Source organism: Tachyglossus aculeatus, chromosome 4 (genome assembly GCF_015852505.1).
Source record: "Tachyglossus aculeatus isolate mTacAcu1 chromosome 4, mTacAcu1.pri, whole genome shotgun sequence".
Taxonomy (NCBI): domain Eukaryota; kingdom Metazoa; phylum Chordata; class Mammalia; order Monotremata; family Tachyglossidae; genus Tachyglossus; species Tachyglossus aculeatus.
Window position 1 is genome coordinate 94,811,885 of NC_052069.1, and position 27,209 is coordinate 94,839,093.

Sequence of the window (27,209 nt, forward strand, 5' to 3'; positions counted from 1 at the left end):
AAGGGGGCTCATTCTGGGAAGGCCTCCTGGAGGAGGTGAGCTCTCAGTAGGGCTTTGAAGGGAGGCAGAGAGCTAGCTTGGCTTTCATATTGACTGTGTGTATAAATTTTATAGATGCTTCATAAATTTGCCCTCAGAGTATCAGCAAAATTAATATCAGTCTTTTAAAATAAAGTTAAATTGCCACATTTCCTAAGAGGGTAAACTGTTCCTCTTTGAAAGAGAAATAGTGTGACATTTATTAAATGTTCACCATTTCTTTCTCCATATGGAAATTACTGAATGAGTTTTAACTCAGTCTTTTCAGCCACAATTCCTTAAGGTTTTCTAAAACTCCAGGATCGAGTGAATGACCTAGGTCATGATGGCCTATATAGAGCTACCTAACAGACTCTTATAAATTAATAAATTATAGATTTACTACAGCAGGAAGGAAGAGCTATTCTGTCAACATTGTGAGATTTGTTGGGGCTGGTGGGAGAGCTGATTAGGTACTTTAAAGGTGCAGAGGTAGATGGGAAACCACTGAAGGTTCTTTAGGAAAGGGCAGATGTGGACTGAACTTTTTTTAGAAAAATTATCCACGCAGCAATGAAGTAAGACCTGGAATGATAAGAGACTGGAGGCAGGGAGGTCAGAGAGGAAACTGATGCAGTAGTCAAGACAGGATATGATAAGTCCTTGGATGAGCATAGTAGCAAGTATAGTGGAGATGAAAAAGTGGGTTTTAGTGATGTTTTGAAGGCAGAACTGAAATTATTTGGCTGACATTGACTATCTCACCTTGGGCTTGTGACACAGCGAAGATAGTGGTGTTGTCTACAGTGATGAGAAAGTTGGCAGGCAGAAAGACAGAGTTTTCATGAGAAGATAAGGCATTTTATTTTGGACATATTAAGTTTGAGGTGTCACAGGATATCCAAGTAGAGATGTCCTGAAGACAGGAGGAAATGTGGAATATAGAGAAGGAGAGAGATCAGAGCTAGAGGGGGAGATTTGGGAATCATATGTGTAGTTGAAGCCATGGGACCGAATGAGTTTTCCAAGGGAGTGGGAGTAGATGGAGAATAGAAGGGGACCCGGACCATAGCCTTGAGAGACTCCCATAACGCTCAACAAGTTTAGTAATCAAAACTTTATAGTACAGATGTCCAAAGTACAGATTTTAAAATAGAAATTCCCAAGCTAGATCAGGTAGGTGGGGAGTGTACAACATAAAGGTTGTGCAGGGAGCAAACGTTTGGGAGAAGTAGTATGATGCAGTCTGCAGTCTGCCTACCTCCAGCCTCTGAATTGGAGGTGGTATAAACCCAGCCAGAATAGAATAGGTTATTAGAAGCCATAACATCCTTAAGCTCCACTGCCTAGAAATAGTCCTCCTAAAAGTTCACGTGGTTGCACCCCACATATCGCTCTAAAATGTGCATCAAAATATTTAGAAGAGAGCAATAGAGCCTCAAAAATCTCTACCTGAAGACTGTCCTCAGAAGGAGAAGTTGAAAATGAAAATAATAATAATAACCATGGTATTTGTTATGTACTTTGTGCCAGACACCATACCAAGCTCTGGGCTAGATACAAGGTACTCAGGTGGGACCCAGTGCCTGTCACACATGGGATTCACAGTCTTAATCCCCATTTTACAGATGAGGTAACTGAGACACAGAGAAATGAAGTGTCTCACCCAAGGTCACACTGCAGACAAGTGGCAGAGCTGGGATTAGACCACCAGTCCTTCTGACTCCCAGGCCCATTCTCTGTCCACTAGGCCATGCTGCTTCCCATATAGTTAAAAATCTGACCAATAAAGAATTGAGATTGGACTGTCCAGATTCTCACAAAGGTGCCATTTGGCTCCAGGTTGGCTTGGGTGTCAATTGGGTAGTATAGCTGATAGCATATGTTTATTATCACAATGTCTGTGTCAGATCTAAAGAGCAGATAGGGAGGAAAAATTGCTGTACCACAGTTGGCCATTGGACGAGGGAAATCAGTCCTGCAGGACCAGAAGGGCAGACCAAATGTTCAGAAAGAAGACCAATGGCTGCTGCTGTTGCTGCTGCTGTTGTAGCTGTTGTAAAGCCCTGACATTTTCAGGGAACTCTAGCAGTTTAAGGAGATGTAAGAGTATTGTATTGGCCCAGGTCCTAGCCCATGAGGTTCTTAAGGAGCACCCCCTGAACAAACTGGGTCGGAAGGAGGGACAGGCACCAAAAAGGGAAGACTGGGAACGATTGAGAAGACAACAAAAACGCAGGCATAATGGGAGAATTTTTGAATGCTGTGTTGTTGGAGGGTGAGAAGAGAGTGAGTGGGTTGTGGGGAAGATTTTTCTTATAACTCCATGCATCATTGAACTGTTTTAATTCCTTCTAACAGATCATTTCTGTGAAACTTTTAGTTCAAGCTACTCTAAAGCCTGGAGAAGTCTTCTTTTCACTCTTACTCTCCAGAAAATAGGTCATTTACCCATATCCTTTTCTTCTTATCTCCCTATATTTTAGCCAGATTTTTATCAATGGCAAAACTTTCCCCTCAGTACCATGATTTCTCAGTTTTTTAAAGAAGGTTTGGTTGGGGAATCTTACAAATTCCTTCAAGGTGCTCCAGTAGATCAGTACATAGGATTTCCTCCTACTGAGATCGTGTTGCTTATTACCCAACAGGCTGTGTTTTTCGAAGTGTTTAGCGATCCCAAACTTAATTAATGCTTCAACAGATTGTCAATGGAGAAGCAAAACTCAGCAGTCTGTAGTTGCCAGGCTCACCTTTGGAACCCTTTTTATAAATGATATATATGTTGGAATTCTGCCAGTTTTCCAATGCAGTAGTCATTGGTAGTAAAAGGTCGCCCATTCTTTCTAGGAATTTTGCTAATTCCCTGCCAAGATCCTTCAGAACTCTGGGGGAATGCCATCTGTTCCAAATGATTTGTTTACATATAATTTATTAATTTGGTCCTCAGCATCCTCTGTGATTACCTCAGCCAAGGACAGTCTTTACATGTAGATCTGGCATTGTTCAATGCCAAACAATGCCATCAATTGAACAATGATGATTGTTCAAACATCATTTTGGTCATACTTTTGCACATAGACAGGCTCTTACTAGGATCATGTCTACTTACTCTATTGCATTACTCCTACAACTTGCTACAGGGCTCTGCACATAGTAAGTGTACTAATGACCATTGAGTGGTGTTGTCTTCTAATATTATGATCCATTCCTTCTCTCTTTCACTGTCTCTCCTCTATCATGATACCTTCTGAATCATGTTTATATCTATTCTATGAATAATTTTAATACAGCTTGATATTTAGGGACAATTTGTGTTTTCACTTATAGAATCAATCAATCAATCGTATTTATTGAGCACTTACTGTGTGCACAGCACTGTACTAAGCGCTTGGGAAGTACAAGTCGGCAACACATAGAGACAGTCCCTACCCAACAGCGGGCTCACAGTCTAGAAGGGGGAGACAGAGAACAAAACCAAACATACGAACAAAATAAAATAAATAGAATAGATATGTACAAGTGGTCAGAAGAGTGGTCAGAAGCATTTTATTGCCTGAACTCATGTTGTGCCTCACTTTCAGAGCACAGTAGAATTCAAATTCTGAGGCTGGTGATTTATATAAGAACTCATAGACTTAGAGCTGTTGCAAAGCTGCAAGTGATGTTTAATTACATTATTGCCAATCACACCAAAAATGGGTAATTACTTTAGAGGCCTTTTACCAGTCTTTCTGATTGAAAGTTCTATGGCGCACCTAGCAGGGCATGAGCTGACATTCTGGTCCTATTAATTTTGTTCCACAACTTCACTTTCTTACTCGAGGAAAGAGTATCTAATTTACAAGGAAAAAACACATGCCTTGAAAAACCTCAGTGATTTTATAGCAAATATAATGAGTAGATGGGAGATGGGTTAAACATTATTGGTCAGTTAGGCCTATGCGTTTCCTGTGGAGAGCCATATCAGGGTTTGTTTTCTTTGCTTTAGCAAGAGTTTAAGATGTCAGTGTGGGCCACTCATCAGTCTGCAGATAGTGAAAGTGCAGATTCTGAGACCACATCTCAGATTTAGCAGAAACCTAGTTGTAGACTATCAATACATCTATTATATTTATTGAGTGCCTTATTGTGTGCAGAACACTGTACTAAAAGCTCTTGGGAGAGTACAGTATAACAAAGTTGGTAGACATGCTCCCTGCCTGCATTGAGCTTGCAGTCTAAAAGGGGAGACAGACATATAAATTAAATTACAGATATCTACATAAATGCTGTGGGGCTTTAGAAAGGGTGAATAAAGGGTGCAAATCCTAGTACAAGGGTGGTGCAGAAGAGAGTGGGAGAGGAAGAAATTAGGGCTTAGTCAGGGAAGGACTCTTGGAGGAGGTTAGCTTTTAATAATAGAGAAGCAGCGTGGCTTAGTGGAAAGAGCACGGGCTTGGGAGTCAGAGGTCATGGGTTCTAATCCTGTTGCGCCACTTGTCAGTTGTGGGACTTTAGGCAAGTCAATTAACTTCTCTATGTCTCAGTTACCTCATCTGTAAAATGGGGATTAAGACTGTGAGCCCCACGTGGGACAATGGAACAGTGCTTGACACATAGTAAGCGCTTAACAAATACCATCATCATTACTATTATTAATATGGCTTTGCAGAGAGAAGAATATGTTCTTCCTAAGTTTGGGAAGCAGACAAAAATGCAAAAATCTCAAGAATCTGAATAATTGCTCCTAACATCTCCTAACAATAGTAATAAAGTAATAATTGTGGTACTTGTTAAGCTCTTACGATGTACCAAACACTGTATTAGGCACTGCAGTGGAAGGAATTCAGTCGATTCAGACACAGACCCTATTCCACATGGACTCACAGACTGAGGGAGGCATGGTGGGGGCTATGGGAGGTATTAGTGGATTCCTCAAAGAATTAACACCATTTTAAGCTTAAGCCCTTTTAACAGGCGAAGCTCCTCCAGATGCAGTTCCTCAGCACCTCCTCCACTGTCTAAGTGGTTTAAATTACATTTCCCCATGACTCAAGAAACTCCAGTGGTTGTCCATCCACCTCCGCATCAAACAGAAACTCATCATTAGCTTTAAAGCACTCAGTCACCTTGCCCCCTCCTACCTCACCTCACTACTCCCCTACCCAGCCCACACACTTTGCTCCTCTAATGCCAACCTTCTCACTGTACCTTGATCTCATCTATCTCACCACCAACCTCTTTCCCATGTCCTGTCTCAGGCCTGGAATGCCCTCCCTCCTCATATCTGACAGACAATTACTCTCTCTGCTTTCAAAGCCTTATTGAAGGCACAACTCCGCCAAGAGGCCTTTCCTTGACTAAGCCCTCCTTTCCTCGTCTTCCACTCCCTTCTGCATCTTCTTGACTTGCTCCCTTCATTCATTCCCCCCTCCCAGACCCACAGCACTTATGTAAATCTCTATAATTTGTTTATTTATATTAACGTCTGTCTCCCGAGACTGTGAGCTCGTTATATGTCTGTTGTTATATTGTACTCTCTCAAGCACTTTAGACAGTGCTCCATACACAATAAGTGTTCAATAAATATGATCTAATGGACTGACTACTTAGTCGCTGACCTAGTGACCTAGAGAGGCAGTATGGTGTAGTGGTTAGAGCATGGGCCTGGAATCAGAAGTTCATGGATTCTAATCCTGGCTCTGCCATTTGGCTGCTCTGTGACAGGAAAGTCACTTATTTTTCTTGGCCTCAGTTACCTCATCTTTCATTCATTCAATCGTATTTACTGAGTGCTTACTGTGTGCAGAGCACTGTACTAAGCGCTTGGGAAGTACAAGTTGGCAACATATAGAGACGGTCCCTACCCAACAGTGGGCTCACAGTCTAAAAGGGGGAGACAGAGAACAAAACAAAACATATTAACAAAATAAAATAAATAGAATAAATATGTACAAACAAAAAAAATAGAGCAATAAATACATACAAACATATATACTTACATACAGTTGCTGTGGGGAGGGGAAGGAGGTAAGGCGGGGGGGATGGGGAGGGGGGAATGGGGGAGAGAGGGGGAGGGGAAGGAGGGGGCTCAGTCTGGGAAGGCCTCCTGGAGGAGGTGAGCTCTCAGTAGGGCCTTGAAGGGCTTTGTAAAATGGGGTTTGAGACTGTGAGCTTACAGTCTCAAACCCCGTGTGCAACAGGGACTGTGTCCGACCTGATTAACTTGTATCTACCCCAGTGCTTAGAACAATGTTTGGCACATAGTAAGCACTTAGTAAGTACCATTATGATTATTATTGTTGTTATTATTATTGACAACACCAGGGAAGAGAGAGGTGGGACATCTGGTAATTCCCTGCTCCTCCTCCTTTCTTCCTCCTCCCACAGAGGCCTCTTTGTCCCCCTCCACCTACCCACTCCCAACACCCCTCCCCTCCTCTACTCCCTCCCAGGTGACACAGCAGTAGTACAGGCACAACCCCCAAGGAAATGGGAAGATGGAGGGCAGGATGTTACAGGAGCCCAGTTCCCATCCCTTCTCAAACAGACTCTCTGTCCTCCTCTTGGGCAGCATTGCCACTGAACAGTCACAAATCCTGAGGACCTGGATAGGATGCCATTTTAGTTTCTGCACCCAGTGGAAGGGCAAGAGTGTGGCAGGGATGGGGAAGGATACTGATTTTGATTTTACAGAAAGTCTCTCTCTCTCTATCTCTCCCTCCTCTCTCATCCAGACTCTTAGGCTCTTTTAGAAGCACAGACAAATCAGCCAATGTACTTTGTTTTTTTCTTCCTGCACCTCCTCTCTCACCATAGACCCCTTGCTGACATCCTCTCTCTTGCGTGGAACTCCTGCCCCTTAATCTTTGACAGACCACCACTCTCCCTATTGTCAAAGCCTATTAAAATCATATCTTCTCTGGGAAGCCTTCCCTTTCAAATCCTCACCTCCCCTTTCTATTCTCCCTTCCAAGTTACCTAAGTACTTGATTTCATACTCCCTACCACTTTTTATTATCCCCATCCCCAGTGCACTTTTCCAAGCAATTAGTGCAATTCTCTGCATCCAGTAAGCTCTCATTAAATGCTATTGATTTATTAATTGATTTGATTTATCAATGACTTTACAAACTAGTGAGTGAGTTATAAATCTTCCAGCAGGCAATTGGAGAGAGCAGGATGCATTTGCAGGAGGTGCCAGCTCCAGAGAGGGAGAGGAGATAATTTTTTCTCTTCCACTTCTGCACACCTCAAGCCTCCCCTCCAGAGACCCATCCCCTCAATCCATTCGCTCCAGCCCCCACTCCTCACTTCTCCTCTATTTTTTGTAAGTGATATTTGTTAAGCACTTACTATGTGCCAGGCACTGTACTAATCACTGGGGTAGATACAAACTATTCAGGTTGGAAACAGTCCATGTCCCACATGGGGTTCACAGTCCTTATCCCCATTTTACAGATGAGGTAACTGAGGCACAGAGAAGTGAAGTGACTTGCCCAGGGTCACACAGCAGACATGTGGTGGAGCCAGGATTAGAAGCCAGGCCCTTCTGACTCCAACACCTGTGCACTTTTCACTAGATCATGCTGCCCTCACCCCCACAGTGTAGTTTGGGTGACACTCTCAATGAGGCAAGACAATTTCCATGATTATGGAATTCCACCACCCCTCCCAGATCTCCAACTCAAAAAAACTTAGCGAATTTTGGCAAAGGAGTGTGAAAGGAAGGGAAGGAGGACACCATGGAAATCTGGTAGAAAAGTCCGGAGGCAGCACTTAATGTACCACTTAAGAAAATTCCCTGAGAGGCAGCCAGAGGCCTGAGCATCCACTTTGAAACAAAAGCCATAATCCAAATCTTCCTGCCTGCCAGCATCCCAGAGTCATACCTCAAAAATGACTGGCCATCATGAGTGACCAAGTCAAGTACCCACTCACTGGCTTTTTAGTCTGTCCTATCCTGATCAGTCAGGATCACAGACCCCTTGCCAAAGAATCTGAAAATTGTCTTGATAGGAACCCCGGAAACAGAAAATAAACCGTGTCTGGAGAAATCCAAATTAAACTCTTCCAAGCAAATGTACATGAGAAGGAGAAAACTGAAGTCCAATGATTTGCCCGAGGTCAACCAACGTATCAATTAGGGACCAAGTTCCTTATCCATTCGGTGAATTGAGCAATCAGCCAAAGCCTGCCACTAGAGGTGGAGTTCTGGCTTTCCTACATCTATTAACATCCTCACCTACACTGTGGGGACAGGGAAAGTGATGGTGACAATTGAAGCAGTAACTCCAGCAGCAGTAGTGGCTGAAGGGGAAGCACTGACCCTCCTCCCCATCTTTCACTCCTGCTCTACTTCTGAGGGCACTCAAAAGAGGAGCAGGAAGGAGCCTGGTGGATAAAGCATGAGCCTGGGATTCAGGGGACCTGTGTTCTAATCACAGCTCTTCCGCTTATGTACTGGATAACCTTGGGCAAGTCACTTCATTTCCCAGCTTTCTCACGATAAGAAGACAAAGCAGTCACTGAGTTTCATATAGGAGCCCAATCATTTTAGCTATTTAGTTAAGTTGATGTGTGTTGGGGAATGCTTTTAATTTTATATTTGTTAAATTACAAAGTCAACTCTGCTTAAGGCTGATCAATTGACAGTTTAATAAAATAAGGGGAATGTTGAGCCCTCTGAGTACTATATGAAAGACAGCTGTTGCCAGGAGTCATTTATTGCCTTAACTGATTAAAAGCTTAAAATCCAATGGAAAACTCAATGCTAAAAGAACTCTTAATTTTTGTTTCCTATACTCCACCCTATGTTCTCAATATTTAGGATTAAAATAAGGCTTATCGAAGACATCTTTTTCTGCTATTTTTTTTCCACCATTTTATCACAATGTAGGAACAATTCTATTTGTAGAAGTGAAAGATTGCTTAAAATATAAATCAAGTTTAGGCATGAGAGTGGTGGACAGTTAAAACATGAAGAGATCTGAAAAAAATGAACTACTTTAATTCATTCTGATCAAGTAGGATGATTCAGTTTGCAGTCATCCTCTTCAGGGTTCAGGACGCTACTCAGCACAGAGTGGGAACTCAACAAAAAACAGATGATTGACTGACTCCTGCTTCAGGGAGATATGAAAGACATAATCAAAAGAAGGCTGTTTCCTATATAATTAAGGCAGTCTACAAATATAAGACCACTAGAATTAAGCAAGAAGAAAGTGATTAAACACAAATCATGGCAACTATGATTGGACTATTTTCTAAACAATCACAGATGAGTGATTTAATTCAGACATTTCACTTTATGGGGAGGGGTATAAAGAGAAACAAAGGACTGTGCTCTTCTGGGATCAAAGTTTTTCTCTCTGTTCCCCTGCCTACCACCCAACTTTTGACCCCTGGGGAGTAAATTAATTTACCAGCAGAGGCAGAATCCTCCATGGCCATTTTTGAAAATTAAAGAGCGTAACTGAAATATCCTTAAATACTCTTTCCTGCCCTTTCTCCACCCATCTTCGATTCTTTCCAGATGATATGACCTGAGTTTCAAAGTCCCCAACTCCAGGGGAACTGTTCTCCTGTCAGAGTGGGCATTTGCCCCAGCCTCACACATTTGAAATTTATTGACATTTTACAAGGTTTATTTAGGGTTTGAGTCTACCAGCATTTATGCTACTCCCTGATTGTATCTGTGCATTAACTCTTTAAGATAATTGCAGCAATACATCACTTCACTTAATGAAATTCACCCTCTAGTCATGAAAGACAACCCAGCTGGAAGCACTGTAGAAAAAGAAGAGGATAGTTTCAAAGACTATGGGCTATCATCCTCCCTAGGCTTTCTACCTCTTCCTTGCCCATCAGGCTCCCCCAAGCTCAGCCTAGTGGAAAGAGCATGGGCCTGGGTGTCAGAAGGTCATGAGTTCTAATTCCGGCTCATCCACTTTTCTGCTGTGTTACCTTGAGCAAGACACTTCACTTCTTTGAGCCTCAGCTGTCTCATCTGTAAAATGAGGATTGAGACTGTGAGCAATCAGATAAACCTGTATCCACCCCAGCATTTAGTAGAGTGCCTGACACATAGTAAGCACTTACAAATAGCATAATTATTATCATTATTTGGTAAACTGGAGCAGACATGTATATATTAATAATGGAAATTGCCCATAGTTGGATTGCTATTGCAGGTGATTCAGTCAGAGGATGATGCTCATTAGCAGGTTGTAAAAAAATCCCTTCCATTGGGTGGGGGATGGTTAATAGGCAGCCCAGACATTCCAGTAATCCAATTGAAGGCACTTTAGACAATTAGCACCTCTGTTTCATACCTCATTAGTATAAAAGGATACAGTGAGCACTGAAAACGTATTCTGTGAGTGAGCACCTTTTTCCTTGTGAGTTCAGTCACATGCTCAGGGAAATCTTTCTGCAGGGCTTCCTGCTTTGATTCAATCCCCTGACTCTTCTTCTTTGTCCCTTGCTCAGTTCCATGGGTGTACTGCTTGTCTCTTTTCACTTCTTTGTGGTTGTATGGGATTCCTTAGTTCCTTGATTCCATTGCACTCTCAATAGCTCCTATGCTGAACTAGGCTTTTTTTTTATGGTGTTTGTTAAGCGCTTAGTATGTGCAAAGCACTGTTCTAAACTCTGGGGGGATACAAAGTGGTCAGTTTGTCTCACGTGGGGCTCACAGTCTTAATCCCCATTTTACAGATGATGGAACTGTTTTGTTAATTGTCTGTCAGAAGACACCTCCAGACATCACCATCCTTCTCCTGGTCCTCTCCCTTCCTCTTATTTTCATTTCTAGAGCCCTCAACTATGACATTATCCTTGATTTATCTCTCCCTTTCAAACAATCACTTATATTTATTGAGTGCTTATTTCTTACAGAGCACAGTACTAAGTGCTTGGGCGAACACAATGCAATAGAGTCAGTAGACCCATTCCCTGCCCACATTATTCCATCTCACTAAATCCTGTCGGTTCTTCCTTCACAACATTTCTATAACCATCTTCTTCATCTCCATCCATACTGCCTCCAATGATTTGCCGTTCGCTGCCTTGACTACTGCTCCCCCTTCTAGACTGTGAGCCCACCGTTGCGTAGGAACCGTCTCTATATGTTGCCAACTTGTACTTCCCAAGCGCTTAGTACAGTGCTCTGCACACAGTAAGCACTCAATAAATATGATTGATTGATTGATTGATCAACCTTTTTCCAAAATTTCCTGTCTACAGTCTTCAGGGCCCTTCTGAAATCCCGTCTATTCCAGGAGTCCTTCCCCAATTTATCTCTCATTACCCTACCCTACCAGTTTCCTACCCTAATATAACTTCAGCACTTCCACTTCAGCTAACTTCTTGCTGATCCCTCCTCGTATCCTGTCTCTGGCCTGGAATACCCTACCTCCTCAAATCCAACAGAAAATTAATTACTCTCCCCACTTTCAAAGCCTTACTGAAGATTCATCTCCAAGAGGACTTTCCTGACTAAGCCCTCCAATTCTCCCACTCCCTTCTGTGTCACCCTGACTTGCTCCCTTTATTCATCCCTCCTTCCAGACCTGCAGTATTATCCCACAGCCCCACATATACTATCTGTAATTTATTTACTTATATTAATGTCTTGTTTCCCCCTCTAGACCCATTATGGGCAGGGAATGTGTCTGTTTATTGTTATATTGTACTCTCCCAAGTGCTTACTACAGAGCTCTCCATACAGTAAGCACTTAATAAATATGACTGAAATGAATGAATAAACGAACTACCCACCCCCATGCACCACAATGTGCCAGTTCAATCATTCATTCAATCGTATTTATTGAGTGCTTACTGTGTGCAGAGCACTGTACTAAGCTCTTGGGAAGTACAAGTTGGCAACCTATAGAGATGGTCCCTACCCAACAGTGGGTTCACAGTCTAGAAGGGGGAGACCGACAACAAAACAGTGTATACATCTTTTATACTCTATTGTTTCTGCCTATCTTAATTTCTTTTAGATTCTGTTTCTCCCACTAGATTACAAGATCTTTGAGGTAGGATTATGTCTGCTAACTCTTGTTTCACTCTACCAAGCTTTTAGAAAACTACTTGGCACAGAGAATGTATGCAGTAACTAATAATGATTGATAATTCTGCATATCTGAGCTTTTAAAACACTTTTTTACACACTTGGCATGAAATTGTCAACTGGTGAACCAAAGAGCCTGTTCCCTTACAAAATTATATCTTTTTGTTGTTGATTTGAAAAAAAAACCCTTCAAAACAGTACTTCCTACAGATTAGCTGTGGCTAGCTAATATGAATGAAACTGAATTCAATTTCAGATCTCCTCATTGCCCTGTGTGAGCCTAAAGATCTCTTTTGGATTTCTGTGTCAAACTGAATATAATTTCTTTCTGTTTTTGTTCACGCAGGAAATGACCTATTTCTAGTCGCAGTTCATGAGCTGGGACATGCTCTAGGGTTGGAGCATTCTAACGACCCCACAGCCATCATGGCTCCATTTTACCAGTACATGGAAACTGACAATTTCAAATTACCCAATGACGATTTGCAGGGCATCCAGAAGATATATGGTAAGTCACTGCTCTATCAAACTTCTCTTTCATTACAGCCACATGGGGACTTAAACCCCCTCCCCGAACCCACACACTAATTTCTCTCCCCTCCAAATGGGTACTCTACATGTCAGGGAGAAACACAAAAAGTATCTGGCCTGTTGGCAAAATATTTTTTTCAATTCAGGCTCTGTTCGCCACCTTCCCAAATGCTTTAACAAGTAATATAACTGTGGGAAAATTCCAGGGACATCCCCCTGTTCTGTGTTATGCCTCTCACAGTTTATGTTGAAGCCTGGATTCGAGATGCTAATCTTGAATATTTGCATTGAGGTAGAGAATTCTAGCTGTTTAAGACACGTTAGCTGGGGCCAAACAAATTTGAGATACCTGCTCACACTACCCAAATGTTTAACTCTGTTTAGGGGTTTCAACGTACACACCTTCCTTGGCACATAACTTTCCAGCGCTTAGGACAATGCTGTGCACACAGTAAGCACTTAGCAAATGCCATCATTATTATTATTTGTGACACCAAAATTTCCTTTGTGAGATGAATGTAACAAATTGATCATAAATGCCTTAAATTACCAATTTAACACTTTGAACTAAGTGGGGGAGGAGGGGAAATGGAGAATGAACACAGTAGGCCTGAGGGGCCATTATAAAACTTATAACAAAAAAAAATCCCCTACACACTAAACAAAGCCAGAATTTATGGGGATTCAGTAGATGTAAGCAATTAACTAGAAAGAAAGAGAAAGATTATGCTTCAATTTTAAGGTAACCATTATTCCCACAGTATAAACGTTGACCTTTATGAAGACATTTATTTCAAATAAAATTGTAAAGCGCTTGGCACCTCTAATTTACACTTGATGAAGCCGTTTGTTTAAATTAATGGGATATGCTTTCAGTCTTACAGTGCAAAGACAGATCTGTGCTATCTACATGTTAATCCTCAGGGACCAGTGAATTTCATTTGCATTTTCAAAAACATAGTTTCGAATTAACTAATTTATTTTGCATTCATTAGTTTTACTTTCTAAATGCCTTGGTGTTAACTATTCAATCACTATTAAAATGGGGTGGAAGTCTTGCACCCTGATATCTGAGCTGTTAAAAAAATCAGACAGCTTGGTCCAGAAAAAGAGATCACGTGTTTTAGATGCTAGATATCTTTGTGATAAATGAGGTATTAAGTTGTAGTACCATACATAGAATGGGTCATTCAAGAAATGCATTGAGACTGATTTATTTTTTTTCTAAAGTACTTAAGTGAAAGGACTTTCATGCTCTGAGAAATACTGTGACTTAGGTAGGTCTCCAATATAGTATATCTCTTATTTGCAAAATGCCAAGTGTTAACAGCTGTGTGCTTGAGTTTTAGTAAATCCCACTTCCTTGGGAAGTAATGATTAACATCACTGGGAAATTACATTCACAAACTTTAGTTTGATTTAGAGACCCCTTGCAAATTAATATTTTGCCACCTGTGTTTTAATCAATAGGCAATTTAGATTCAATATTCAAATGAAAGCAGTAAGCAAGCAATTTATCAAAAATAACTCCATCAGACAGGCACAATGAAAGTCAAGAAAGTTACTGAACTCTTTTCAGGAGATAGGTGTCAAAATCTTTGGGTCATCAAACACTCCCACTTCTAATTTGCATCCTCACCAACAGTAGGTCCCAGAAATTTGAAATCAGCTTCTCAGGGGATTTGGTCACATGACCAACAGGATTCACTCCATTAAAATGTCATAAGGAATGATGGAGGAAGGATTGCTTTGCCCCAGTTCCAAACTCAGCTTTATGATGATCTAGAAGACTTGTGAGATCAAGTCACCAGTACTTCTCGCTGATGAATGATGTATTCTCCAGCACATATTTTCCAGTATTGTTCCAGTTTTGAGCAAGCTAAACACTGCCCTCCTGTTTTCACAAGGTCCACCTGATAAGATCCCTCCACCAACCAGGCCTTTACCAACAGTGCCCCCACATCGGTCCCTTCCTCCCGTGGACCCCCGGAAGAATGACAGGCCCAAGCCTCCCCGGCCACCCACCGGCAAGCCATCCTATCCTGGAGCCAAACCCAACATCTGCGATGGGAACTTCAACACCCTGGCTATTCTTCGCCGGGAAATGTTTGTTTTCAAGGTAGGGAGCTGGGATTTTTTTTTCATTTTACCGTTTGATCGTGTCGGCATTGCTGTTTTAGAAAATAAGGTTCCATTCATTATAACTCCACTTTCCCAGACTTTTAATTTAGGAGGTTCCAAAAAAAGTCTAAAAAGCAAGCACATGAGTGGCTTAAATGTTGAGCGAAAGATTGCAGAAATGGTCTATTTTGGGAATGCATTCATGTCAGTGAATGCTGTAATGCCTATGAATTTAAGGGTAAATGAATGCAGCATGTTAGCCACAGATAAAAAAAGCCTAATTCAAGTCATGAATAGGAACTAATAGGGATGATTTTGTTGGGCGCTTAGCCACTCTGCAGTCATTTTATCTTTGGTTTGCACATCTCTTTGAGAACCCTGGAATTTAACTTTGCAATTAGACTCGTCATTTACAGAGGAGGTTCACCGTTATTTCGTGGCTTCTGTGGTTGGTTCCTTAATAAGTTAAAGTCTGCTCTACAAGACATAATTTGGTTTTTATTTTAGATTTTTTTCTACTAAATGTCATTTTGTTTAAAATTCAAGTTCATCCATATCTCATTCAAACAGAGAAGTGGAGGCTAAAATAAGGCTCTAGAGAGTTAGGTTTAATAGAGCTGGAAAGATCCAGAGCTTAAACTAAATCAGGCATCAGAGGGATGATCTTAATGAAGAAAAGCAATTGGAAAAGGCAGTGACTCCTTTGTATGGTTGTCTTTGGACTCAAAGAAGATGCCACCGACAGTGAAATTCACCTAGGCATCCTTTGTAGTTGAAATGGTCAATATGGGACCCAGAGTTCCTAGGCTCTATTGTCAAGTTTGTTGTTGGTGACATCTACAGTAATAGGTTGTCACCAGTATCTTTTAAGTCAATGCATTTATTATTGGAAAATGTTGTGTATAAATCATGATACTAAAGGTGAAACAGCTACATGTTGTATTACAGATTCATTTAGGTCTAAACTTGTCGAAAAGTAGCTATAGGATTGTAGTTGGTTTCCGATCATCTCCTTTCTCAGTTGCTTTGGATCGATCTATCAATGGTATTTATTTTGTGCTTACCATGGGCTGAGAATTGTACTAAGCACTTTGGGAAAGTACAGTACAATATAATTGGTTGACATGATTCCTGCCAACAAAGAGCTGACAGTGCACTGGGGGAGATAGATATTAAAATAAATTACACATAAGGGAAATTGTAGAGTGTAAGGATATGCGCACAAATTCATTCATTCATTCAACCATATTTATTGAGCACTTACTGTGTGCAGAACACTGTACTAAGCCCTTGAAAAGTACAATTCAGCAACAAAGAGAGAAAATCCCTGCCTACAATGGGCTCACAGTCTAGAAGGAAGGAGACAGACATTAAAACAAGTAAACAGGCATCAATAGCATCAATATAAATAAATAGAATTATATATATATATTCACATCAAACCAAATAGGCATTAATATAAGTAAATAGAATAATAGGTATGTTCATATATGCACAAGTGCTGTGGAGCAGGGGGAGGAGAGCAAAGGGAGTTAGGGCAATGAGGGGGAAGGGAAGGTGAGGAAAAAGGGGCTTTAGTCTGGGAAGGCCTCCTGGAGGAGGTGAGCCTTCAGTAGGGCTTTGAAGGGGGGAAGTATGATTGTTTGGCAGATTTGAGGAGGAAGGGCATTCCAGGCCAGGGGTAGGACACGTCCAAGCAAGAATGAGGCACAGTGAGAGGACTAGCATCAGAGGAGTGGAGTGTGCAGGCTGGGCTGTAGAAGGCGAGAAGTGAAGTGAGGTATGAGGGGGCAAGGTGATGGAGAGCTTTGAAGCCAATAGAGAAGACTTTCTGCTTGATAGATAAATAGGAAGCAGCATGGCCTAGTGAATACAGCATGGGCCTGGGAGTCATAAGGTCCTGAGTTCTAATCTAAGCATTGTCATTTGTTTGCTGCGTGATCTTAGTCAAGTCACTTCACTTCTCTGGGCCTCAGTTACTTCATCTTCAAAATGGAGATAAAGACTGTGAGCCCAGTGTGGGACAGGGACTATATCCAACCCAACTACCTTGTATCTACCTCAGCATTTAGTTCTGTGCCTGACATATAGTAAGTCCTTAACAAAACCACAATTACTGTTATTATTCATAAGTGCTGTGGGGCTGGAGTATCAAAATGCTTAATGATAATAATGGCATTTATTAAGTGCTTACTATGTGCCAAGCACTGTTCTAAGCACTTGGGAGGTTAGAAGGTGATCAGGTTGTCCCACTGGGGGCTCACAGTCTTAATCCCCATTTAACATATGAGGTAACTGAGGCACAGAGAAGTTAAGTGACTTACCCAAAGTCACACAGCTGACAATTGGTGGAGTTGGGATTGCTCTTTCCACTGAGTCATTCTGCTTCTCAAGAGGTAAATAGCCAAGTACATAGGTGACACAGAGGAGAGGGCAGAAATGGAAAATGAGGGCTTAATGAGGGAAAGTCACTTGGAAACATTATGACTCTAAGAGGGTTTTGAAGCCGTGTAGAGTTGGACTGTTGGATATCAAACAGGGAGGAAGTCCAGGCCAGAAGAAGAATGTGGGTGAGGAGTCTGTGGAGAGATAGATGAGATTAAATTACAGTGGGTAGATTGGCATTCTAGAAGTGAAATGGACTGCTTGGGTTGCAGTGAGAGATCAGTGAAGTAAGGTAGGAGGGACAGAACTGATTGAGTGCCTTATTTAACATAAATTTGGCACTTTTCTAGTCATTTATTGTACAATTTGCAAGAAAACTAGCCCATAATATTATCAATCCTAGCCCTATAAATGAGTCTTAGTTTTTGACACCAAGTTCTAGAGTTTAGAGCTTCTCTTCCCTGCTTGTTTCTCTGTTTCACTCCTGAAAAAAAAAAATAATGTTAATTGTGCAGATAGCAAAGCAATCTAAATTTATCTTGGAGATGTTTGGGTTAGGTTCATTACTATTTTGGAGGAAACTCATTATATGTTGAAATATTCTTCTGGCTAGAAGGAGGCATCAATAAAGACATTCAGTCTTATAAAAATCAAACCTCTTGTCAGTCTTTTCCAAAGGAAATGCCATAGATTTGGATCGATACCTCACATCACATGCTGGTTTATTCATCTTTAGAAAAGAAGGGCTATATCAGTCTGTGTGAACAACACAGAAAGGTTAGGGAAAAATCAATTTTTCTATGTTGACATTACACACAATATTAAAATATTGGCTTCATGGTGATGCCATCCAAACATTCATCTGAGGAACAACAGAATATGCTTTCTCAGTCATTGTTGATATAGGTCGATAAATAATGAAATGTGGTCCCACATATGAAATGTCCTACCTACCGAAAGCTGAACTTTCAAATATAGATTTAGCATAATTTATTTTACACAATGCCCGGCATTTCATTTGTTAGAAAATAAGTTACTATCTAATATAATATTCACAAGGACAGCAGAGTTTTCAAGAAAAATCAATGATTTTCTTCAAGCTGATGAATTAGATTTGTTATTTCTCAGAATGTCCTGCAATACTAATTTGTGTTATTCCTGTTCTCCTTTCAGAGCTGCTTACAAGGAGAAATGAATGCAGCAGTTGATTTTCTTTCTCATCTCTATTAATTGTTAAGCTTCAATTGACAGTGCAATAACTGTCACAAAATGCATGATCAATCAGTCCATGGTTTTTGAGTGTTTACTGTGTTTTAAACACTGCACTGAGCTCTTGGAAGAGTATAGTTACAAAAGAGTTGGTAGAGATGATCCCTGCCCTGGAGAACAGTGCTTGGCCCAGAGTAAGCGCTTCACAAATACCATCATCATTATTATTACTGAGAGTTCCATGTCTTTTAAACAGTTCATTAATCTGCATTTGCCTAGGTTTACATTCATCCAAAGTACTAGTCCTGGCTTCTGGGTTTAGTAAAGAAGCATCATGGCCTAGTGGATAGAGCATAAACCTGGGAGTCACGAGGACCCTAGCTTGAAGCAGAAGCAGCGTGGCTCAGTGAAAAGAGCATGGGCTTTGGAGTCAGAGGTCATGGGTTCAAATCCCAGCTCTGCCAATTGTCAGCTGTGTGACTTTGGGCAAGTCACTTAACTTCTCTGTGCCTCAGTTACCTCAACTGTAAAATGAGTATTAATACTGTGAGCCCCCTGTGGGACAACCTGATCACCTTGTAACCTCCCCAGTGCTTAGAACAGTGCTTTGCACATAGTAAGTGCTTAATAAATGTCATCATTATTATTATTATTATTGAATCCCTGCTCCACTATTTTTCTGTTATGTGACCTTGAACAAGTTACTTACCTTCTCAGTGCCCCAGTTATCTCATCTGTAAAATGGGGATTAATATTGTGAGCCCCATGTGGGACACAGACTGTGTCCAACCTGATTAGATTGTATCTACCCCAACACTTACTACAGTGTCTGGCACATTGTAAGTGCTTGACCAAATACCATTAAAAAAAAATATTGGTCCCAGAAATGGTTGCTTGTGTGAGTAGTCACTCTAGGGGTGAAGGATCTGATGGAGGGACCTTAGGACAGCCTGTACACTAGAATATGGAAAGACAAGTTCATTCTCACAGTTCTAAGGACTGGAGTTGGTACAAAGTAATCATATCGGATGCAGACCTTGTCCCACATGAGACTCACAGTCTGTAATCATTGAACAAAGGAGAGGAAAATCTGGTGGGAGCTATAGGGAGGAGGAATGTGGTAAGGTGGACAGGGAATGTGTCTGGGCATTGTTGTACTCTCCCAAATTCTTAGTACAGTGCTCTTCACACAGTAAGCACTCAATAAATGCAATTGAATGAATGAATTTATAACACACACACACACACTCACTATTTCATAAGGACTCAATAAATAATTGATTGGTAAATGCAAAGCTTAATGAAAACAGAGCTAATGGGTGAATGGTTACATAGGTTAGAGAAGAGAGGGTAAAAGATATGTGAGAGAAAGATTGGTCTGTGAAGGACTGCAAATCACCCTTGTGTACAGTTTATCATTGGATGATAAACTTCTGGGGGAAAGGTGTCTTTCTGATTTCCTTTTCATTCCTCAAAACACCTCGTTCAGTGCTTTACGGTGGGCACTCAAATACTGTTGGCTAAGGAAACTGGATTTTCCTGTTAGAAAGTCAAAAGAAATAGCCTCCTTAGAAATCATTGTTCACCTGCCAATAGAAGCCATAACCCACACTTTCCTCATGTTACATGAAGAAAAGAAAGATCTTCCTGCTCTCCTTCCATTCATGTTGTCACTAAAAGCCTTCATTGTAGGGATTATAAACCTGGAAAATCTCTGAAATGTGAAGAGCTTTATGGTCTTCTTTTTCTCTCCTGTGGCTGCCAGCTAAGAATAGTCACACCTGGAAAACAGCACTTGATCCCTCTTGTGAAATATATCTATGGGCTACGTGGGGACCGGACACTTTATTTGCTCATTCATATATTCCTCCTCTCTCCCCACCGCCCCCTTTCTTCTCCTCTTTCAGTTCCCTTTCACTCTTTCTCATCTCCCTTTCTCTACTTTCAAAAGTCTTCTGAGGAAGAACTAAGTAGAAGCCAACTTCAGTATCTGGGGCAGCTTTGACAGTCATTTAGAGCAGGTCCTGGGGTTTCTAGATTGAAATCCACAGGGAGATTAAAAAAATTAAACCTAAAAATCAGGGAAACATGTCATCCTTGGTTTTATAGAAATGAGCTGGCAGTTTTTCATTACCTGGTGGCCACATTTCATATTTCTGTGATTCCTGAGCTTTTACTTCAAATTCCTTTTAGAATCATGCATGCCTGCATTAAAGATTCACTAATCCAAAGGACTGAGAGGGAAAAATACCTGGTTCATCAGAAAGGAAACTGTACAAGACAGTCACATAACCCTACCTGGGGAAAGGAGGCAACATCAAGTCTAAAGAGCACCCTCCCCTCTAGTCTTTAAGCTCACTTTGGGCAGGGAACATGTCTGTGAAGTCTGTTGTGTTGTACTCTCCCAAGCAATTAGTACAGTGCTCTGCACATAGTGAACACTCAATAAATACCACTGATTGATCATCAACCTTACAGGCAACATCAGCAGAATTAATGGTGGCTTTAAGGTAGAGTTGAAAAATAAAAAAAAAATCAAAAAATTGATTTTGCAAAGTTTTCTTAGGAGAAAGAGGCAGCATAGCCTAGTGGAAAAAGCACAGGAGTTCTGTCTTCTAATCCCAGGTCTGCTATTTACCTGTTGAGTGACCTTGGATAAGTTACTTAACCCCTCTGGACCTCAGGTTCCTCGTCTATAAAACAGGGATTCAATCTGTGTTCTTCCTCCTACTTATATTGAACACTTGTTATATTGTACTCTCCCAAGTGCTTAGTACAGTGCTCTGCACACAGTAAGCACTCAATAAATAAGATTGAATGAATGAATGGGACAGGGACTGTGTTTGAACCTATTATCTTCTACCCCAATGCTGAGTCCAGTGTGTGGCACACAGGAAAAGTTTAACAAATACCACAGTCATTATTATTGTTATTTATATTATATTGATATAATTAGATTTTGTTGCATGTGGTTGTGATTCACGGACTGTTCAAAAGCAGCCTAGGAGGATTGTACTAGACCCACTCCAAAGGAAGACATCTGAGCTCCGAGGTAGAAACGCTACATGTTTTTAGCTCCTGATCTGGGACCTAGTCAGGGAAGGAGGGCAGAATTAGTGGAGTGCTAGAGTATGTATAAGCAAATCAAGTTGTACACAGTCTATGTCCCATATGGGGCTCACAGTCTTAATCCCCATTTTGCAGATGAGGCACAAAAAGTTTAAGTGACTTGCTCAAGGTTACACAGCAGACATGTGACAGAGCTGGGTTTAGAACCTAGGTCTTCTGACTCCCAAGCATGTACTCTTTCCACTAGGTCATGCTGCTTCCTTTCCATTTTTAAAAATGTTCGTATTTTGTAATGCTATCTCTTGCAAATAAATCTGTCTTGAACTGAGCAATAAGGTAGAGTTGCTATCAATTAAGAAACCTCAGGTTCTTTTAGTTTCAAGGAAGTGGTAGTTCAAGGTTCGTTCTCGCCTGTCCCACCATCAACCCCTGGCTCCCATCCTTCCCCTGGCCCCCATCCTTCCCCTGGCCTGGAATGCCCTCCCTCCACACATCCGCCAAACTGGCTCTCTTCCCCCCTTCAAAGCCCTTTGGTGAGCTCACCTCCTCCAGGAGGCCTTCCCAGACTGAGCCCCCTTTTTCCTCTCCTCCTCCCCATCCCCCGCCTCCCTGCCTCCTTCCCCTCCCCACAGTACTTGTATATATTTGTACAGATTTATTACTCTATTTTACTTATACATATTTACTACTCTATTTTGTTAATGATTTGCATATAACTATAATTCTATTTGTTCTGATGATTTTGACACCTGTCTACATGTTTTGTTTTGTTGTCTGTCTCCCCCTTCTAGACTGTGAGCCCATTTTTGGGTAGGGACCGTCTCTATATGTTGCCGACTTGTACTTCCCAAGTGCTTAGTACAGTGCTTTGCACACAGTAAGTGCTCAATAAATATGATTGAATGAAAGAAGGTTAAGTTCTCAGCAAGGGCTTCTGGCTGTTGTTCAGGAAGAGCAACCAAAACCTAGAGACAGTGAAGAAGAATGCTCAAGAATTAAATAGAATGGAAAGCTGTGGTGGAGCAACATTAGAATAGTAACAGTAATGAGATTTTTTTTTCATCAAGTAAGAATTAAAGTTCTCCACTTTCATGTTCTTGAAAAAATAAGATTTTCATTCTGAGCACCCAAAAAAAGATTACTAGAAAACCGTTGGTTTTTTTCTCTTTACATTTCTTGTTCTTACAATTATTTCTAAAGCTATTTGTGTTTAAACAAGACCTTTCTCATTTACAATCTTCCACTTATTTCTACAGGGAAATCAAAGTGCCAAGTGTTCCCATGGCAACAGGCTGGTCCAAATTCTGCCCTCTGTTACACTGGCACAATTTCTATTGAAATTGTTATGCCCTTGGAACTGAAGGTAGAGTTGAGTTTTGTTTTATGAAGGTAGGGATTATGGCTTGGATAAAAAAAAATACAAGGCAGAATGCACATTTACTTTTGGAGAGTGAGGCATCTCCCTTCATTTTCCCTCTCTTTCCAAAGGCAAGAGGATTGTGGATCCTGTGTTACTTCAGTGTTCATCAGCCTTTAGGAATTAAATGTTTGCCATAGAACCCCAAGAGGAATTCCTTTCTGGCAACATGATCCTCCGTTACTGGATTCCAAACAATTGTTCCTAAATTATGACCAGGATCACTTTGTCTACAATAAATGCCCATTTTCCCCTTTGGTTGTTCATGTGAAAAACAGTGTTTGGACCTAAAGTATCATTAGCCTACTAAAGACACTTTGAGGAATAATCAAAAGAAAATTTCAAATTCCTGGGTCCTTATTCTTTTAGATGCTACTGTCTCCGCTTTATTTGTATGAGTTGATAATGTTAATGGTTTTTACTAAAGTCTACAAATTGAATTCATTTGAATTAAAAATCTAAGGAATAAATATCACTTCTTTTCCAGAAGAGAGTTAGTGTTGAAATTGTATCTATAATGCACATCCCTGATCTCATGCTGTGAAAATACCCATCATCTATGTTGCCCTTGAAGTTAACCTACTTTCCTTGAAACATTTGGGCTATAAATCCTCGGATTATCCCCTTAAAAGATTAACTTGAGGAGTGGTATTTAGTGTGACCTAGTGGAAGGGGTAGATTGAGAGTCAGAAGAAGTGGATTCTACTCTTGGCTCCACCGCTTGCCTGCTGCGGGAACAAGTGACTTCACCTCTCTATGCCTCAGTTACTTCATTTGCAAAATGGAGATTTTTTAAAAAAAGGTTTCCTTCCCTCTTAGTCTGTGAGCCTTGTATGGGGCAGGACCTGGGACTGATTTGATTTTTATTGTATTAACTCTAGCATTAAAGGTCAGTTCATAATAATAATAATAATAATTATGGTACTTGTTAAGCACTTACCCTGTGCCAAGCACTGCTCTAAAAGCTGGGATTGATACAAATTAGTCAGTTTGGACACATTTCTTCTCCCACATTATTATTATTATTATTATTGTGGTATAAGGCTCACAGTCTTAATTCCCATTTTTCAGATGAGGTAACTTAGGCTCAGAGAAGTGAAGTGACTTCCCCAAGGTCACACAGATCACAAGTGGCAAAGCCAGGTTTAGAACCCATGACCTTTTGTCTCCCAGGCCCGTGTTCTATCCACTAAACCATGCTGCTTCTCCTTTCATGGCACACAATAAGCATTTCATTGACAATATTAGCATTGTCATCATTATTACTATTTACCTACTGTCTTCTTTTACAATTTTTGGATTGAAATGATTATTCAAATAGTTTCCTTGGAAGGGTGCTGCTGAGGCCATTTTTCATATCATCAAAGTACCAAAATCAGTAGAAATGGACTAATATTAAGGCAGGAGAATATTTTGGTAAAAACTGATTTAAAAAATCATTTTTTTTCCCATAAGGTCAGAGGTTAGAATTTATAACTAAAGAATAGACACCCCTCTGCCTTGGGTTGATTCAGTTGTTCAACTATCTGGACCAGATGATTATTCTTCGAGAAGCATGCCAGCCAGCCACTAATTCATCCAGTGACTGGTAGGGGAGGGCTGAGTCCCTTTATCACTGTTTCTCTAGGCATTGACCACATTTTTCATTCCAAAGCAAATTCACCTCATTGAACTCACCAGCACTCCCCATGTTCGGTGTTCCTTGATGCATCTGGTTTCTTTGACAGGTGTTTTCCATAATAAAAGAACATTCTACTGTCAGGTGGCTATCGAAAAGGTGGAGGTGTTTGTTATATACAGCAGTAGCCAAGCCTTGATCAAGCATATCCCTACTGGTACAGTGTTGGAAAAGTGGAATTGCTCAAGTTCTCACTCCCCTGACTAGTCTTCCTACCTACTGTCATAATCACTATAGAGCACTTACTGTGTGCAGCGCACTGTAGTAAGCACTTAGGAAAATACAGTACAGTGGAGTTGATAGACATGTTCTCTGTCAGGTCCTTTCCTCTGACTTTACCTTTTATAAAAATAATATTTGTATTTATTAAGTGCTTACTCTGTGCTAAGCACGATATCAAACTCTGGGACAGGTACAAGATAAGCAGATCATATAGACTATATATATCTGTAATTTATTTATATTAATGTCTGTTTCCCCCTCTAGACTGTGCTATTGTTGTGGGCAGGAATGTGTCTGTTGTTATTAAGCACTCTCCCAAGTGCTTAATAGAGAGTAAGCACTCAATAAATATGATTTAATGAATGAATGAATAGTCTCTGTCCCATGTGGGACAGAGGTAGAGAAACCAGCCATTTCAGCCACATTTTATAGATAAGAAAACTGAAGCACAGAGAAATTAAGTGAATTGTCAATGGTCATACAGCTGGCAAACAACATGGTCAGGATTAGAATCCAGGTCACCTGACTTCCAAGTCCATACTCTGTCCACTAGACTAGAATGCCGCATCCATCATATTTAAACCCAGGGGCAGATCTTTTTAGTGTGAACTGCAATGCTTAGCACTGTCACCTGAACTGAATTGACATCCTCCATGGTTTCTCAGCCTGGAGATCACCCAAAGTCTGGCTGAAACAGATCAGGGTTGCTCTAATGTGAACCGTATTTCCTTTGTTCATTTAAAATATGATCTTAGAGAAGCAGCATGGCGTAGTAGATACAACATGGGCCTGGGAGTCAGAAAGTCATGAGTTCTAATCCTGGTTCTGCCACTTGTCTCTTGTGTGACCTTGGGCAAGTCACTTCACTTCTCTGTGCCAGTTACCTCATCTGTAAAATGGGGATTGAGAATGTGAGCCCCACCTGGGACAAGAGACTGTGTCCAACCCGATTTGCTTATAACCACCCCAGCGTTAAGTACAGTGCCTGGCACATAGTAAGCACTTAACATATACCATTATTATTATTATAATTATTATAACTATTATTATTATTATTCTGTTGGCATATAATAAGTACTCAACAGGGATGAACTGGAACCTGATCTGACTCAAAGTCAAAACTTTACTGATCCAGATAACTTCCACTGGACATCAGTACTCCTTTAAGCAGTAACAAAGAAGTATTCAAATATTGGTCTATGTGACTATGAGATCAGCCCTAGGTCCACTGTTCATGTGTTTAAACCCCCCAGATGCACTCATGGATATTGGAATACAGAGGAAAAAACACTGGGACCTTAGGAAGTCTTCATGCAACTCAATGATACCAAGTTCAGACTGTCAACTAATAGGGATGTGGTGAAACTGCTCAATGAATTTTGTAAGAGAGCAATCAAACCCACGTGGTCTCCAAAGGTGTAATGGAATCAACTGCATGGTCTTAAAATAAGATGAATCATTAAATCTATCAACAATAAAACAAAATTATACCTAGCAACATTTTATCCCACAAAAACTTCAACTTTCAATCAACTTATGAAATTAACTTTGAAGAGATTTTCACCAGATAAGGACTGAATTCTGATCACTAAAGATGGCATTGCAATCTGCCTGCTGAAGGGATCTAGGGAAAGGTTGTTTTCCAAATTATTTCCCTCAGTGAACTGATTAAAAATATTCTTTTGGCAAGAGAACAAAAAAGTGCATCATTGACACAAAATAATTACAAAACATCGTAGCAAGGAATTACGCTGAGACATAGCTTCAATTTTATACCTCAGTGTTATCTTGTAATATTAACAATGCTTTGTAATTGGGGCTACATTCTAATGGGACAAAAGGGAATCATAGCGAAAACACTTCCAACAAAGGCTTAATTAAAATTTCTTGTTGTACAAAATCATGGGCTTTCAAGCAATTTGGGTAAACATTTTGGGAAACAGTTGGAATTGTTGCTAATGCTAGTTGTCAAATAGTATTAATTGTTTCTCAAAATATTTAGTGGCTTTAAATTATAGGTGAAGTATTCTCCCTGAAACCTTGGAATTGCATTTGCTGGCATTCTCCTTCCTGTTCAGTTTTGTGGGCCAGAGATGGACTTGTTTAGTACATATGAACTTGCATTTTTCTGCATTTCACTTTTCCTCCTCAGGTTACCTGGGTTTTGAGTGACTTGACATCTTGAAACAGAATGCCTCAGATGAGGATTTATGTTTCCAACTGTGGCCAAACAATGTTTTTTATTATTATTACATGATATTATTCCAAAGCCAGAACATTTCATACATGTATCCCCTGCTTACAGACACATTTGGTGGCCTAAATTGTGCTCAATTGTTATGTTTTATTTTGATTAAAAAAAGGATGAGAGCTAGGTCATTTTTACAGGGTGCCTAGCACTGGTTCTTGGAAATAGAGTTAACTAAATTCAATAGCATCATCTCCAGCAGCGTTGTTTCTTCATACCTGGAAAATCATCCAATCATGTGCTTTTGTCCTCC

General features: G+C 40.6%; 1 protein-coding gene across 1 annotated transcript in view; it reads left to right on the forward strand.

The window, feature by feature from the left end:
• Positions 1 to 27,209, forward strand: part of MMP16 (matrix metallopeptidase 16) — a 153,427-nt gene that overhangs the window by 72,237 nt on the left and 53,981 nt on the right. Inside the window, exons 6-7 of the mRNA XM_038745646.1 lie at positions 12,423 to 12,584; positions 14,515 to 14,726. Coding sequence (XP_038601574.1) covers positions 12,423 to 12,584; positions 14,515 to 14,726 — 374 coding nt within the window. The remainder of the gene's footprint in view (positions 1 to 12,422; positions 12,585 to 14,514; positions 14,727 to 27,209) is intronic.